The sequence below is a fragment of the Bacillus rossius genome, chromosome 7 (assembly GCF_032445375.1).
Source record: "Bacillus rossius redtenbacheri isolate Brsri chromosome 7, Brsri_v3, whole genome shotgun sequence".
Taxonomy (NCBI): Eukaryota; Metazoa; Arthropoda; class Insecta; order Phasmatodea; family Bacillidae; genus Bacillus; species Bacillus rossius.
The window spans coordinates 17,398,161-17,415,501 of NC_086335.1; the positions used below are offsets into that span (position 1 = coordinate 17,398,161).

Sequence of the window (17,341 nt, forward strand, 5' to 3'; positions counted from 1 at the left end):
TTTTTATACCTCCACATACCGTGGACTCTAAGAAGAATTTGTCTGGATTTGTTATGAGCTAAGTCGCGCACTCATTTTACTGAGAAGACCATTCTATGCGAGTGAGGGCGTGGTTATATATTGTGCAGGATCTAATTAATAATAGTGTAAACAAGCAGAACGAAATGACTCGAATATATCAGCCAGCAAACAAGTGTCCACTTTTAGAACAAAGTAAGTTACATGCTCTTTCAATGTGGTTTAATGTAATATGCCCCATAAGTATTGGGAGTGAGTGTAGTCCAGATAACTCGCTTCCTGGTCACTCATTACATTATGGAATGCTTTCTTAGAGGTAGCGAGGTGGTCTGCAATTGTTGTATTGATTGTAAAAAGTCAAAGGGAAGACTCCTTTGCTCTTAGGTAACTCAAACTGTGTTTGATCTGGAAACATTTAAAAGGTGATTTCCAACTGATCAGTCATGAGATTTTCAGCGAGCTTTACCAGCGATGAATTAAAACAATTAAGTGAATATTTGAATATAACTCACACAGTGCACATGACTACATGCGCTTTTTCTGTTAAAGATATTTATTTTGTAATACATTTGTAACTCTCTAGAGTTATGCCTGTGACCATGACTTCACCGGAGTTCTCGAGAACAAAGAAAATTATCGGGTGTGCCACCTGGCCATAATAGAAATATAATAGTTGGTAACTCTATCATATTATATTTTTCACTTTAAAGCTTTGTTTAATTTTTAAATTATTTACGCACTATCAATTTTTATATACATTATCTCTTGTTATTAATATTTCAGATTGAAAATTTTATTCATTTTTAGTGTTTAATTGATTATGGTTTTGGAATCGATCGTATTCTATGCTGGCCGGCTGCTAGGGTTGACGTCACGAGCCCCATAGCGACCAAAATGAAGGACTCGTTGGCCGATGGCTGGTGCGACTGGTCATGAGGATGTATGCACAATACATTGGCTCGCAGAGAAGCTATCGAGGCAATGTGCTTATGTCTGGCATGCAGGGTGTGCAATAAATAAATTTAGTTTCTTTCAAAGTTCCCGTTAGAAGTAAAATTACAGTTTCCGAAAACAGTGCAACTGGTTGTGTATAGTTGAAATCAGCACGGAATAATTCTTATTCTGCACGACAAAACAAATATCTGTATTTTCTCATCGTTCCATTTTATTATGTCTCATAAATTCTATTTATTGGTAAAACACAAAAAAATACATGATATGTATATTTTAATTATATTTTTTTAAAGGGGAAATGAAATAGATATATATTAAATTTTCTTTGAGTAAGAATAAGAATTGTACTGGTAAAAATTCACAACTTCGTTCAGATTAAAATGAATGTCAAATGGTTTTTTTTTTATTTTGTTAAATTATTTAGGCTCAACCTATAACTTACAAACAACCGTCTTTAAAGAGTTAGGCCTATAATATAAAATTCCCGAAAAAATTCACATAACGTATAACTTTCACAAGTGATAATGAACATAACTTAGACTCAAAAACATGCAACGCCGAACCACATAACCTATAAACGTCATAACATTTCAATACGCAACTTAGAAACATCATAAATTAGAAATGCACAGTTTAGAAACATCGTAAATTAGAAACACGCAGCTTAGAAACATACGACTTAGAAAGATAATATAACTTAGAAACACACAACTTAAAACTCTCAAATTATCACAGGCATAGGTTAGAAAACTCTATCTTGTGTGTTTCTAAATGATATGTTTCAAAGATACTAAAGCACACCGAATAGTTCTGATTGTCCAGCAGCGCCTCGCCGCACGCCACGTGTGAGCAGTGAGACACGTGGAGACGCACACAAGCGCAGTTTACTTGGAGGCCGTCATACCTCCTCCCCCTTCACAAGAGCTCTCTAACAACCTAACAACCCCGCCGCCCTCCCAGGCAGTATATCAGCCGCGCGCCGAGACAAATATTAATACAGCGCGCGCTCTCGCGGCCGTAAACGGCGACTCCAAACACCTACCGTCTTCCCCCGGTGTCTCGCTGTCCCGCTGTCTCGCTGTTTGTCCAGCGGAAGCCGTCAGGAGACAAACAAGCACTCGGAGACAGCTAGTGCTGGCACGGTCTCTTGTAGCGTGCTTCTGCTGGGCACGTCAAAACTGAAGGCGAGGCACCTTTTTGACTAGTTGTGGTAGGCCCACTCATCGTTCATGGGATCGTGTAACGTTTCTTTGCAAACCATTCTCTTGAACTAAGGAGACTTATCCATATTGGAGCCCATGTCGCAATGCAATTTAAAGTCTTAAAAACCATAGTTCGATACATATATATAACGGTTTACTCAACATAAGCCAAGAAAACAGTCAAAAATTTTGGTTTATTTCGTGGTTTTGTTTAGGATTTTTCACCACATCTTATTTAAAAAATATTATTTCCTTGCCTGAAATTACAATTTTTGCATGGATGAAGGTTCGAACCAAGGACATAATTCAATCGAAACAGTAATTATTTTAATGAGCTAATTGCTTGATGAATTTTGGATTTTTTTCCGAATTTATAGCTAAATAATTACAGATTTTCAAAATGGTGGATTTTAAAATGTTGGATGTTAAGTCATCCAAGATGGCCACCGAGGTTCCGATCATAGGCATACAGCGACAGAAACGCCCATACATATTCGAAGACTCATAATTGGCAAGCCAACAAGCCATCGAACGATCAATTTTTAGTCCCATAAGAAATACATTGCACCAGACTCACTATAATTACACTACTGAGGTTATACTGAAAGACAAAAGCAAGCACATCTTGCTACAGAGCGCACGTTATAATCTCGACACCTTTCAAGACAATATTTTTTTCAATATAATTAATTTTGTTCGTAGCTGCAGTAGATCGATGAAAGATGCTTAAATCGATATGCAACTAATGTAGGAGTAAGTAAAGAAACAAATGGAGTTATTTTAATTACATTTAGAGCTACTTTAAGAAAAACAATGTTATATTGAAAAACGTTGTTTTCTTTAAGAACTGAGGCCAACAGTTAACGGTGTGCGGTGCTTCACACACTAGACGGTCTCCACACGAGCGGGTCAGGGAACGTGAACGTGTGAGGCGGGATATGGAGCGCAGTCCAAGTCGTGGCCATCCAGGCGATCCGTGAAAGGTGGTGGTGTAAAGCAGGTCGCAGGGCCACAGTCGGCAATAAAGGCGGCTGATTGAGGTGTCGGGGCGAGTTGAACTGACTGGTCGACATACGCTCCGAGTTTTCATGGCTACATGAACACGGCAATACCGGTAATGACCTCTCCCTCCCCCCCCCCCCCCCCAATCCCTCGGGTAGTCCCGCCCACGCCCTGTCGGCAACACGCTAGGGCTGAGAGGCGTTTCAAACGAACCACCTTATGGCCGGCCTGCAGTTGTAAATCGCCTTCTCTCAACACTGCGGTGAGTGCATCAACGAACCAAATGCCTGAAATATGCTCCAGAAATAGCATGCTCTCAAATGTTATGTTAAAATCGCTGTTTATTTTCAATACATTCATACAAATTATGTAACGAGACATTTTCTACAATTTTTGACGTGACAACTAAATTTTTAAGTACAACTTCTTGGCTTCAATTTTCGAGCGTTTTGAAAATTCCGGTCGCATGAGGGGAATAGTTAGATACGTGGTGGGGGAACTGGTATACGAGGTGAGTGCGTCAGCGGCGAAGCCACTCCAACGAATGCTATAGCAATCGAATGGGAAAATGGCAAGGTACTGTAACGGAGCATGCTTTATGTGAGATGTAACGGCCAGAAGAGGGAACGGCAGGTGAGAACTACCAATGACGCAGCAGTGATGCTACGGAATTCTCGTAACGCTGCTTGTGTTTCTGTATTACTCAGTTTTCGTAACAGCTAACGATTGACTTTACCATATTTATATTATTTAAAGTATCTATCCAAGTATTTATTTGTGCGGAAAAGTGTTATATATTTGTGGAATGAACTTTATAAGTATAATTTATTTTAATGTAAACAGTTAATTGAAAATTTTTAAAAAATGTATGGACTTAAAGATTAACTTTATAAGTGTAATTTACTTTTAGTGTATGAACACAGTGACTTAAAATATCTAAAGTGATAGAATAGTGTAATCTATGATCGATTAGAGTTTTTTATGTTCTTTCATTTTATTCAGATAGAGATTTTGATTTAACATCATGCCTAAAAATAATAAAAAGGCAGAAGTCGATAAGAGGTATTATCAAAGGCAACGTGGGATTTAACTGCCAAAAGAGGCCCCAAAAATTGCCAGTGAACGGATGCGAGAATACAGGGCGCGGAAAAGGCATTATTCCATTTGAGATCATACCCGCATACGTACCATTCATATTTATTATCCCTTTGCAAATAAAAAAAATATTAATAATTTATCTCTTTACCAAATATGCAAGACGTTTCACGTCTATCACACATGGAGTCCACGCTTACATTTTTTTCTCGATTGTAAAAGGTAATAACTATATTCACCATAAAATTTTTAATTATATGAACTGCATAATAGTCACAAAATAAAATTTTTACTGTGATTTTTGTTTGTAGATAATTCAAACAACCTATAAGATAAGGTCTAATTTAAAAAAAATAATTCTTTAAAATATCCTAGAAGTAACCATGAACTTAATACCAAATAAAAGATTTTTTTTAATATAGATTAACATCTCATTGAAAGTTAAGTTCGTAGGGACAGAAATTCACTGCCCGTTTCAGCGGTATTCAGAAAAAATCGACAATGACACGTAGACAGGCGATATCGTATCATTGGCCCAGACGATTTCAGGACACCATATTTCTAAACTTGGTCCTGTGTGATGCAGTCCAGTGTATCACTCCGCGATAGCAGGTCACACACGCCCACTGCAGGCGGGGCGAAGCGAAGCGAGGCGAGGAGAACAGTCTGGAGGACCAGCGAAGGGCGAGGCGAGGAGAACAGTCTGGAGGACCAGCGAAGGGCGAGGCGAGGAGAACAGTCTGGAGGACCAGCGAAGGGCGAGGCGAGGAGAACAGTCTGGAGGACCAGCGAAGGGCGAGGCGAGGAGAACAGTCTGGAGGACCAGCGAAGGGCGAGGCGAGGAGAACAGTCTGGAGGACCAGCGAAGGGCGAGGCGAGGAGAACAGTCTGGAGGACCAGCGAAGGGCGGGGCGAGGAGAACAGTCTGGAGGACCAGCGAAGGGCAGGGCGAGGAGAACAGTCTGGAGGACCAGCGAAGGGCGAGGCGAGGAGAACAGTCTGGAGGACCAGCGAAGGGCGAGGCGAGGAGAACAGTCTGGAGGACCAGCGAAGGGCGAGGCGAGGAGAACAGTCTGGAGGACCAGCGAAGGGCGGGGCTAGGAGAACAGTCTGGAGGACCAGCGAAGGGCTAGGCTAGGAGAACAGTCTGGAGGACCAGCGAAGGGCGAGGCGAGGAGAACAGTCTGGAGGACCAGCGAAGGGCGGGGCGAGGAGAACAGTCTGGAGGACCAGCGAAGGGCGAGGCGAGGAGAACAGTCTGGAGGACCAGCGAAGGGCGAGGCGAGGAGAACAGTCTGGAGGACCAGCGAAGGGCAGGGCGAGGAGAACAGTCTGGAGGACCAGCGAAGGGTGAGGCGAGGAGAACAGTCTGGAGGACCAGCGAAAGGCGAGGCCAGGAGGTCTGGAGGACCAGCGAAGGGCGAGGCGAGGAGAACAGTCTGGAGGACCATCGAAGGGCGAGGCGAGGAGAACAGTCTGGAGGACCAGCGAAGGGCGAGGCGAGGAGAACAGTCTGGAGGACCAGCGAAGGGCGAGGCGAGGAGAACAGTCAGGAGGACCAGCGAAGGTCGAGGCGAGGAGAACAGTCTGGAGGACCAGCGAAGGGCGAGGCGAGGAGAACAGTCTGGAGGACCAGCGAAGGGTGAGGCGAGGAGAACAGTCTGGAGGACCAGCGAAAGGCGAGGCCAGGAGGTCTGGAGGACCAGCGAAGGGCGGGGCGAGGAGAACAGTCTGGAGGACCAGCGAAGGGCGAGGCGAGGAGAACAGTCAGGAGGACCAGCGAAGGGCGAGGCGAGGAGAACAGTCTGGAGGACCAGCGAAGGGCTAGGCGAGGAGAACAGTCAGGAGGACCAGCGAAGGGCGAGGCGAGGAGAACTGTCTGGAGGACCAGCGAAAGGCGAGGCCAGGAGGTCTGGAGGACCAGCGAAGGGCGGGGCGAGGAGAACAGTCTGGAGGACCAGCGAAGGGCGAGGCGAGGAGAACAGTCAGGAGGACCAGCGAAGGGCGAGGCGAGGAGAACAGTCTGGAGGACCAGCGAAGGGCGAGGCGAGGAGAACAGTCAGGAGGACCAGCGAAGGGCGAGGCGAGGAGAACAGTCTGGAGGACCAGCGAAGGGCGAGGCGAGGAGAACAGTCTGGAGGACCAGCGAAAGGCGAGGCCAGGAGGTCTGGAGGACCAGCGAAGGGCGAGGCGAGGAGAACAGTCTGGAGGACCAGCGAAGGGCGAGGCGAGGAGAACAGTCTGGAGGACCAGCGAAGGGCGAGGCGAGGAGAACAGTCAGGAGGACCAGCGAAGGGCGAGGCGAGGAGAACAGTCAGGAGGACCAGCGAAGGGCGAGGCGAGGAGAACAGTCTGGAGGACCAGCGAAGGGCGAGGCGAGGAGAACAGTCTGGAGGACCAGCGAAGGGCAGGGCGAGGAGAACAGTCTGGAGGACCAGCGAAGGGTGAGGCGAGGAGAACAGTCTGGAGGACCAGCGAAAGGCGAGGCCAGGAGGTCTGGAGGACCAGCGAAGGGCGAGGCGAGGAGAACAGTCTGGAGGACCAGCGAAGGGCGAGGCGAGGAGAACAGTCTGTAGGACCAGCGAAGGGCGAGGCGAGGAGAACAGTCTGGAGGACCAGCGAAGGGCGAGGCGAGGAGAACAGTCTGGAGGACCAGCGAAGGGCGAGGCGAGGAGAACAGTCAGGAGGACCAGCGAAGGGCGAGGCGAGGAGAACAGTCAGGAGGACCAGCGAAGGGCGAGGCGAGGAGAACAGTCTGGAGGACCAGCGAAGGGCGAGGCGAGGAGAACAGTCTGGAGGACCAGCGAAGGGCAGGGCGAGGAGAACAGTCTGGAGGACCAGCGAAGGGTGAGGCGAGGAGAACAGTCTGGAGGACCAGCGAAAGGCGAGGCCAGGAGGTCTGGAGGACCAGCGAAGGGCGAGGCGAGGAGAACAGTCTGGAGGACCAGCGAAGGGCGAGGCGAGGAGAACAGTCTGTAGGACCAGCGAAGGGCGAGGCGAGGAGAACAGTCTGGAGGACCAGCGAAGGGCGAGGCGAGGAGAACAGTCTGGAGGACCAGCGAAGGGCAGGGCGAGGAGATCAGTCTGGAGGACCAGCGAAGGGCGAGGCGAGGAGAACAGTCAGGAGGACCAGCGAAGGGCGAGGCGAGGAGAACAGTCTGGAGGACCAGCGAAGGGCGAGGCGAGGAGAACAGTCTGGAGGACCAGCGAAGGGCGAGGCGAGGAGAACAGTCTGGAGGACCAGCGAAGGGCGAGGCGAGGAGAACAGTCAGGAGGACCAGCGAAGGGCGAGGCGAGGAGAACAGTCTGGAGGACCAGCGAAGGGCAGGGCGAGGAGAACAGTCTGGAGGACCAGCGAAGGGTGAGGCGAGGAGAACAGTCTGGAGGACCAGCGAAAGGCGAGGCCAGGAGGTCTGGAGGACCAGCGAAGGGCGGGGCGAGGAGAACAGTCTGGAGGACCAGCGAAGGGCGAGGCGAGGAGAACAGTCTGGAGGACCAGCGAAGGGCGAGGCGAGGAGATCAGTCAGGAGGACCAGCGAAGGGCGAGGCTAGGAGAACAGTCTGGAGGACCAGCGAAGGGCGAGGCGAGGAGAACAGTCGGGAGGACCAGCGAAGGGCGAGGCGCGTTGCAAGCGGCGCGACTGGGTATCCTCGGCATCCTCGGAACACTTTCGGGGCTGTTCGGCCCTTCACTGCGACACAATGCATCCTATATGTTCCATGATTATATGGAATACTTTAGTAGAATCCATTAACAATTTATACATTGTGCATGAATTCACTATGATCCGGAAAATACCACCAGTATAAAAATGAAAAAAATGGTAAAATAAAGTGAAGATAGTCGATCTTTGTGGACAAACGATGAATCCCTTGAAATAATCAAGTAAAGTTTTAATTTATAGCAGTAGAAATGTTTCAATTTTAACAGGGAACCATTTTAATAATCCGAGATTTTCTTTCAGGATTTTTCATCATGATTCCGAATCACTGTAGAATAATGTAAGGTCACGATTTTTTTTTTCAAGCCCCCATCTTTATAAAATTTACTTATAAATTAATAATTAATTAAATCAGCACTAAAATATTAAATTTGTACTACAAACGATTCTAAAAGAAGAAAAAATAAACATTACATTCAGCAAGGAAAGACAAAAAATAAGATAGAGGGCTCAATCTAAGTCTGAAATAACGCTGAACAAAGAACTAAAGGTTAAATGATGAATAATTGCAATACAAGTGGAACCCCATATCAATGTCTAAACGTCTTAAATATCTAGGCCAAAAAGGATATTATTTAAATATTAAAACAATAATCTAAAAACTAAGCAAAAAAACACATACACGCATATTTATACATATGCGAGGGTAGAGGGAATATTTGGCAATGGAAATTGGTTAAGTATTTAAAAAAATTGTTTACTTATGTACACGCGTTAGAAGTTATACTTCTTTGGCATTATTAATAAACTGAGAGTTTACATACATGTGTATTTAAGTAAAAGGATAAAATGAGTGACGTGAGATAGTAGAAATAAATAATACACATATATTTCCAGTGTACAGGCTACATGCTTAGGTAAAATCTACGATCTATGTAGCGATGTCAGCCTGCATGAGGAGATAATTGTCAGGCCTGTCAACCATCGAATGTGGCAGTATTACTCAAGGGGGGTGAGGGCAGTCGTGCACCTGCTCGTAAGCTGTGTATGTACTAGTTACCCAAAAACATGTCTTAGCATATCAGGGTAACCGAGTCGTTCTTTCTTATGTTTGTGGTGGAATCATTTCTACCTGATCTATAGAAGGTTCCTTCACCACGTTTTGAACGAGCCTTAGAACCGGGCTGGCACTGCGTTGTACGTGTGCGGTTTTAGACACGTGTTTTTAACTGCACGAATGGATCTCTCCTTGGTAAACAACAGCTATCTAATAATGCGGGTATTAATTTTGTATCAGAATAACCATATAAAAAACCTTTATTTGTATTGGATTTCTTTAAATTTACGTCTCTGAAAGTAGGTAAAATAAAAACCTTCCGCAAAAATAACCTTAAATATTTGTTATGTCAATACATTTGAAAAAAAATTATTTAAAAAATATATATCTCTAATAATTACAATAAATAAAAGTTTTTATTTAAATAAGTCATCAATCATTGAATTGTATGGTTTAAAAGCACAAACATAATTCTTATGTGTATGTAGCCGTTTTTTATCTCGTCAATTTTTGTTGTACGCTGAGCGCGCATCGTACATATTCATTTTCATAATTTTTTTCATAACACGCTTAAATAAATATACCTTAACACCTCTTACATAAAGACACTTGAAAATACACTTGAAACAATTTATAAACACAATTTATATAACTAATATTAACAATAAATAAATACTTTTTTTTAAATGATGTGGATCAGTAATCAATATCAATCACTAAAATATAAGATATAAAGGTACACATGTAATTTTTAATTGGAAGTAGCCTTTTTTTTTTGTTTGTGTCTTTTTCCATCTTATTTAAATTTCGTTGCATGGTGAGCGCTAATCGTAAAAATCCACTGTCATATTTTTTTCATTACGTGTCTAAATAAGTATAACGTCAATAAATACTTGCCAGTTATCTGTTATTAAACTGCAGGTATTTAAACTTTCTAATACATTTTAAAATGGTCTGCCCTAGAATAGTTCTAGTAAAACTTCGTGTTTATATATTTTAGTGTGTAAAGATATGAAATAATTTTCCCTTGCCAATAAATTATGTTTTTATGATGCTATATTGTACTTGATTTTAGTATTATTCTTGAATAATAATTGTTTTTATTGGGAATTTCATCTATTTGATGTATATTTGCTAAGTCTGAGCAACAGTTATTATGACATATAATTTTTAATCACAATCAGCCTGTAGTAATATTTTTTTTAAACAACGCCAAAAATTATAATTGAATAAAGGATTGAAAAACTTTCCTATTACATTTAACACTCTTTAAATTATTGAACATTCGTAACTTTACTTAATATTAATAACGTTATTTCTATAATTAAATTTAGTGTCTTTTAAACAATTTTTTGTAATGCGTCGTATTGCCAGAAATGTGTCATTTTACCAGAAGTTGCGGGTAAAAAGACTTATTGTGGTAAGAATAGTTTCTGAACAGCCACTGAAGTACTAACTGTAAAATCCGTACAAGTTTTACATACAAGAATAGCATTAATAAAGTGCAGGGTACACTACTGCAATTACAGCTCAATATGTTGTTATTTAACCAAATTGTAGGCTTTTACTTTAAGGTGTGCCTATTCCCTCACTTTCCCCTAAGCAGTAGCGCGAATCAAGAGATCCCTGCTGTATGCTTGACCGCCTTCGCCTCTTCGTCTCTCGGCAGTAGGCGGACACCTAGTCGCGGCGCCTCGCTTCTCCTCTCTTCTCTTCGCTTCGCTTCGCGCCAGTGGTCGCGCACACATCACTCCCACATTCCATTTGCTGGACGTCTACTCATTTAACCCAAGCCTACATCAACCTAACTGGGCCCGCCCCTTGCGTCGAGAACAGTGTCGCAGCTTCATGGAATTCATGGTTTGATATCACGCACTGGACAGGTTCCTATTATATAATAATTTTCGTGAATCCCACCTGCGACATAGTCATAAGTTCTGACGAGACAGCCAGAATAAATGGTCATTGTCTAGCACATCGGGGTGGTGAGATAATGATAGGACACACCAGTTTCACCCTTATCGCTACTATATTGCGCAGTTTTGTATTCAAAATTTACATCAACAGTTAAGAGAGAGAGAGAGAGCGTATTAGATGTTAGATATGGCCATATATTTGTCGCGTAAAGATTTTCAAAACAGCTGTGTTTTAAATCTTTCTAGTAACTGACTGTGTTTCGTGGTTGGCTGGGTTTATTTCAGGTTTATGTCAACTAACTGCAAGTTTATCGTGGCCATCAGCTGCGGAAGCAAACGCGCCGTGACTAGCCCGCCCAAACAGGACAGTGGCTTCTCCTGTACACGGCCGCCATTTACAAGAGAACCATTGCTAGAGCAGGCATACCTAACTGCAGAGTAGTGAAGGATCAGATTTTTCTTCTCGATTAATACATGCGCCTTATGGTAGATGATTTTGAGTAGCGTGGTTTTGCACGGAGAGATTTCGGGCGATGAGACCTCAAAGAAATAAAGGTTTCTAAACATCTGGAAAACCAAACTTGTAAGAAATTAATATGCGTCACGTTAAGCGTTAGTATAATATTGTCTGTGCCTTTGTAGTTTGTCTCAAATAGGACAGTTCTCTAAGGTAACTTTCTGCCACTGTCGGTGTTTTCCTGTCAACAGTGTTTGTAAACAAGTGTGACGTCAACGGGTCCTGGGGTCCCGGACAAAGACTAGACCTTTATAAGGGGCTCTCCCTCCACCACATTGCACACTAAGTGTGCAATGAGTCACCACATTGCACAGTTAGTGAGCAATGAGTGTGTGTGTGCGAGTGCTACGGCCTTCGGGCAACATCCAGTGAGATAACTCAGCTTCTTTAGGTTATAACTTTCCACAGTTGACATTTAAACAATTAACAGTGGGGGAAAATGTATGTGTGGTTCTGTAACCATTCCATTCATTTGGAATATGTGACATCTCAGAGAAATATGTCTGTAAAGGTGTTAAAACTGCTGCATCGGAACCGGCAAATCATTCTGAACATTTATGTGGCAGGGTTTCATTGGTTTGTTAGCAAATGAACTGGATTTCTTTTCCTCTGCCACTAATTTTCAGCGAAGTTAAAATATCTGTCAGGCAGCAGAAGCTTGAATCATTAATTTTTGGTGAAAGCCTCTCCGCTGATGAAACACGCTCATCCACGAGTGGAGTTCCGCCTGAGACGGGCAGCCCCTACAAGCCACGGGCGTGGCACCGCTCAGAGCAGGATGTGCCACGAACCACTCTGCAGTGTTTGCAATAGCCGTCCTCGTGATCCGGGCTCATCTAGTCATTGTATTCTCAATGAAGAAGGCTATATGTAGAGACCGGAAAAATTCGCGGGTTCAATGAACTCCAGGATAGACTCCAATATCCTCTATGTACACACACGGGCAAAAGCCAACTGTTCATGGGCTGCTGACTTGTGAGTCGTCTCGACTGGGTGGCCTGTGATTCGACACTTCTATGAGTGAGGGTCTCTAATCGGCCCTCAGTCCTCCAGATTAACAATGGACCAATGGCAGAAGCTGCACTAAGGTATAATTATTTGAATTTTAGCATAGCACGAAATGAACCCGCGAATTTTTCAGGTCTCTAGCTTTATGGAACCAAAAGACACAATATTGGTTTCGGCAGTATTTTAGGCGATACAAATGTGCTATAGTTTAATTTTCCAAATATATTACACTATTCAGGGGAAGCCTACAGCTAACAGGGATGAAAGCCACACCCCAACAGTTCCAAAGATCTAAATTTGCCGATAGCGCGTGAACAAACACCGTAATTTAAGGATATATATACACACATGATCATATACATTTTAAATAATGCTAACATAACCTACCCGACCTCTCATATTTGTTACGATAACCCAACCTCCTACCGAGAAAAAAATAAACAACTTTTATCTACTACACTGACCAAACCTAACCAAATTAACCCAACCTGTTGCTTAGGTAAACTTCTGAACTGTTCGGGTTGTGGTTGTGGCTCTTATTCTTGTAAACTGAAGGCTTCTTATAATACAGTTGAATGCCTGAAGTTTATGCAACAAAGAGCATCCTGCACGAAGTAATAGACATTAAGAATTGAAATATTTTTTGAAAATGACTAAAACTGTAAAAATACCATGAATGTAGATTATGTTACGATATTTGAAATTTTTTTATAATGTGTAATCTCTGTTTTAATGGAGGCACATATTCAATAATATACTATAAACAAAAAGTTTTAAAGCAGAAGCATTTTAGATAATAATTTGGCATCTAAGTGTTGCTATCTCCACCCTTATGGGAAAACTTAGATCAAATAATATTGTCTTGAAAGTAGTTTCAGAACAAACAGTTGCTTGCCGGGTAACGCTGGAACCACGATAGCGTGACGCATACGACACGACGATACGCTACACGATTAAAATATATTTGTAACCGATCACTTCTGAATCATACATATGACGTTACAACATACTTCTCAAATACAAAGTTTTTATATTTCCATCGCTTAGCAGGCGTGAAGGCAATTAAATGAGTACTTATGAGAATAAAATATATATGCTTTAGAAATAGTGTTGAACTTGTGCATAGGCAGTACATTTATATTTAATGTTTTTTTTAAATTTATGTTTAAATAATTTGTTTATGAAATCTTTTAAATATGTTGACGTGTAATGATTTTTACGAATTATTTAATGATTTTTGATTAATAGATTTTTATTACTAACAGGACCATTAAAACAAACATGTAATCATTTATGTATGTCGCATATGAGGTATGAATGAAATGGCATGAAGCATTTCATATGTAGTTGTTTTATTTCTGCTTGTGGCGTGATTAAAACCGCGTGTTCACAATAACGGGATGTTTCTTCCTTCGCGCTGCTGCGGTTGCAGCACCAGGCGCGCGGGGGAACTGGTTTGCCAGCTCAGTAAGTGGTCCACTCCGTAGCCCGCCGGCGAACCAGCCAGCCGAATGCGATTAAAACATTCCCCCACATCGGTGCCAAACACGCCGGTTTTATCATTCCTCGCACGTTGTTCCTCTCGCCACGGCGGGTATAAATTGCTCTTGAAGGCAAACCATATTTTATACCACCCTTTTTTTTTTCTTCTTACGCGGAGCTCCTCCAACAGCTGTTATTTATACATGGGCGGCCGCAATTTGTTTGCTTGTCGGGTCAGCCGCATTTGCTGTCCGCCACCTGCCTGTTGTCGAGCGAGCAGTATACGATTCCATGATAACGCTCTTCTTGTGCAAACCGTCCCACAGACAAGCCACAGCGGATTAAATTAAATCGAAAGGAACACGAAAGAATCTTTAAAAAGCTGGTCCAGTCAAACAACCCGTTCGATTAAAAACACATTTTATATATCGTCAAGTGTTTAGCAACTTTCAACACTTAAGTACAAACCGTCTTCAGTTATTAGCTGAAATAAATTATGCATGGACAAAATGAGTGTGAATTCTACTAACAAACTTCGGCTCTAGGTTCCTCACGACGAAACAAGTTGACTTATGGTCTAAAATACTTCCCAAAGCTGGCATATACACTGAGCGTCTAGCTTCTATTTATATAAATAAAGTTCTACAATCACCGCGAATTTATTCGCTGTTGCGAAATCATTTCAATGAATTAATATGGGTAAACAACTTTATTGGCGTGACAACGTCTAACAAATCGATGAACGTCGGCTGCACGCACAAGAAAATGTCCCGTTACGCACATTGTCCCGTTACGCTGTGTCCCGTTACGCTCATTGTACGCTTGCGCCGCATCTATCTCTCTTCCACTCTATTGGAACAACCATCGATTTGACTTTTTCGAGGCACATTAAACTTGAAACGCTCCCATTCGTTTCCTACTTTTCCTATCATCGTCCTATCCTTTACAGAATAACACAGATGGGAAGCAGTTAAATAGCAAACATGTATAAAAGTTATAGTTAAAATAATCTTTTCGTTAAAGTAATAAACATATTTGAATTAATGAGTGCAAATAAAAGTAAATTTAAAAATTTAAATTGTAGATTTCATTTCACTCCTTTGTATCCATACAAAATAGTAATAATTCAATAAAAATGATTAAATTTTATTCGTAAAAATATGCAATCATTTCATAGATGTTTAGTTATGACGTTGTCACGTTAAACTATCGTCCGTAAAACGACTTTACAGACAACCAATTTTTTTTCCACTTTATTATGTGACATGTTATTATCCCCAATTATTTCACGGAATTGATTTCACGACAGCCACAAAATGTTTAGTGGTTGTAGGCCTATAACTTAATTCAACTAAACATAATCCTTACGCTCAGTGTTCCAATCTTTGGTCTAATTCAGAGTCACCTTGAATAAAAATAGCTGTAACTATGTACGCACGTTAGACGTTATACATATTTGTCATGATTAAAAAAAAGAATTTGTTTAACATCAAACGGAAGAGATAGCTCAGCATTCGTCACAATAGAGAGAATCAACAAAGGGGAATATAGAATTGACGTCATTTTTGTTATAACACTATTTTCTCGGTTAATAAATAGTTATAATCCAATCTGAAGAAGAAAAAGCTGCAGAAACACTGTTCGTTGGTTTTAGAATTAGAAAATAGGCATAAGTAGATATTCTCTATACTTTTAATGTGAAAAAAATATTTATGAACGTAAGTTACGTGAACAATTTTTTTATCTTTTTGAAAATAAATTGTGTGCAACGTTTCATATTTTACATTTGAACACAACTAGACAGAACACGCCGCCGCATTATACTTCATCCTGTTATAATTCTTCCATGCTGCGCGTGCATTTCTTTTCATACTAACATATCACCCACAACGCGCCTAAGGAAGTAGGCCTATAACTTAAAAAAATAGAAGTTACATTTATTTAAATCCATGTTTTAGTTTTCAGATACCATAAAGATATAAAGTAGATTGCGGAGTTTTGCAGCTACACTGTTGGAAATTTTTACCTTCAAATAACGAAGAACGCTGGTTACAAAATATACAGAGATATTCGTCAATTAACGGCTATTTTCGTAAATTAACGAAATTTGCCTCCAAAATGTTTTTATATTTTATTTTTACACTACATTCAAAAAACAGCTTAAATCTACAGTAAGAACACGCTTTTTTCCCACCTTTGTTAATGCGAAACATCAACACGGAAGTCGAAAAACAGTTTAGTTTCTACGGAAATTCAGTTATTTGAAATGACGATTTATTTGAGTATTTTATTTTTCGTTGTAAAATTCGTTAATTTACTGTAATTTATAACAGTGCACTGTCTTATAAAAGTATTGATTTTCGAGGTTCTTCCTCGTCGAAGTGGTAGAATATTACGTCGTTTCGTCCTGCATTGCAGCTGAATGTGATTGCTGAGCTTTGAAGGTGTCCGCCGCTAGGCAGAGCTATGCGTCGGTACACGCGACCATTTCGACGCGGATCAGCCCGAAAGCCCAAGACAGTTTATCCACATGTGTTTTTTATTAAACCTTTCAGGGTGCCAATCATTTGGTATAGTAATCAAACTGCATAACTATATTTTAAGTAATTTAAATCTAATAGTCATTCGAATCAAAAATAATATTTTTTGAATAACATTTCCGTCAGGCGACTTAAAAAAAATATTTCAATCAAGTATCGTTAGAACTAAATGCGTTAGGGCTAACTATATTCCGCTAAAGTAGCCAACCTAAGCTGGAGATAATGTTGGTGCTGACAATAAGTAATTCTGTTGACTTGTAGGTCAAGAGTCACACTCCTGGAACTCACATATAGCACACACTGTGGCAGGCACCAGCGGTACTCTAACATTGAACGTTTGTCGTATATACCCGAACTTTTTATAAGATTCACAAAATAAGTACCCTGTGAAGTGGTTCCAGGAGTCATGCCATTGTAGCGAGGAGGCGGGCGATGAGAAGGTCACAGCTACCACTCTAGCGCATCACGTGGCGAGCGATCTTCGGCGTGGTTGTCCAGTGGCTTGGACAGTTCGCAACCGTGCCACGTCCAACTACCCATATACATACTTCTGTTCTCTCATTTCGTACCTGGGGGCGGCTAAACGACTTCATCTGTCACTGTTAAAATTCGCGCAAGGGTTCGTAATTATGGTTAATTGCGCGATTTGTACACCAATTATTATATTTAGTGAATGTGTGTTAAAAATGTTTTTGACTGAAGGTGTCGTGTTAAACTTTCATGAATATCCCTCAAAAAATAATTATTACGGGCAAATAAGAAAATGAAAATAAACATTGCGTGTTAAGATGAATTGACATCGAAACGTCTACGCTGCATGAGCGCGTATGATCGGCTCGGCGACGTCCTCAGCGGAAGCGCTTACAGAGAGTGGGTGGAACCCACAGC

The 17,341-nt window shown here is 41.9% G+C and overlaps 1 protein-coding gene across 1 annotated transcript in view; it reads left to right on the plus strand.

Moving 5' to 3' along the window:
* The window catches only part of LOC134534408 (caldesmon-like), a 74,158-nt gene that overhangs the window by 14,885 nt on the left and 41,932 nt on the right, over positions 1-17,341 (plus strand). The window contains exons 2-5 of the mRNA XM_063372873.1: positions 4,904-5,288; positions 5,373-6,641; positions 6,729-7,118; positions 7,150-7,916. Of these exons, the coding sequence (XP_063228943.1) occupies positions 4,904-5,288; positions 5,373-6,641; positions 6,729-7,118; positions 7,150-7,916 (2,811 nt within the window). The remainder of the gene's footprint in view (positions 1-4,903; positions 5,289-5,372; positions 6,642-6,728; positions 7,119-7,149; positions 7,917-17,341) is intronic.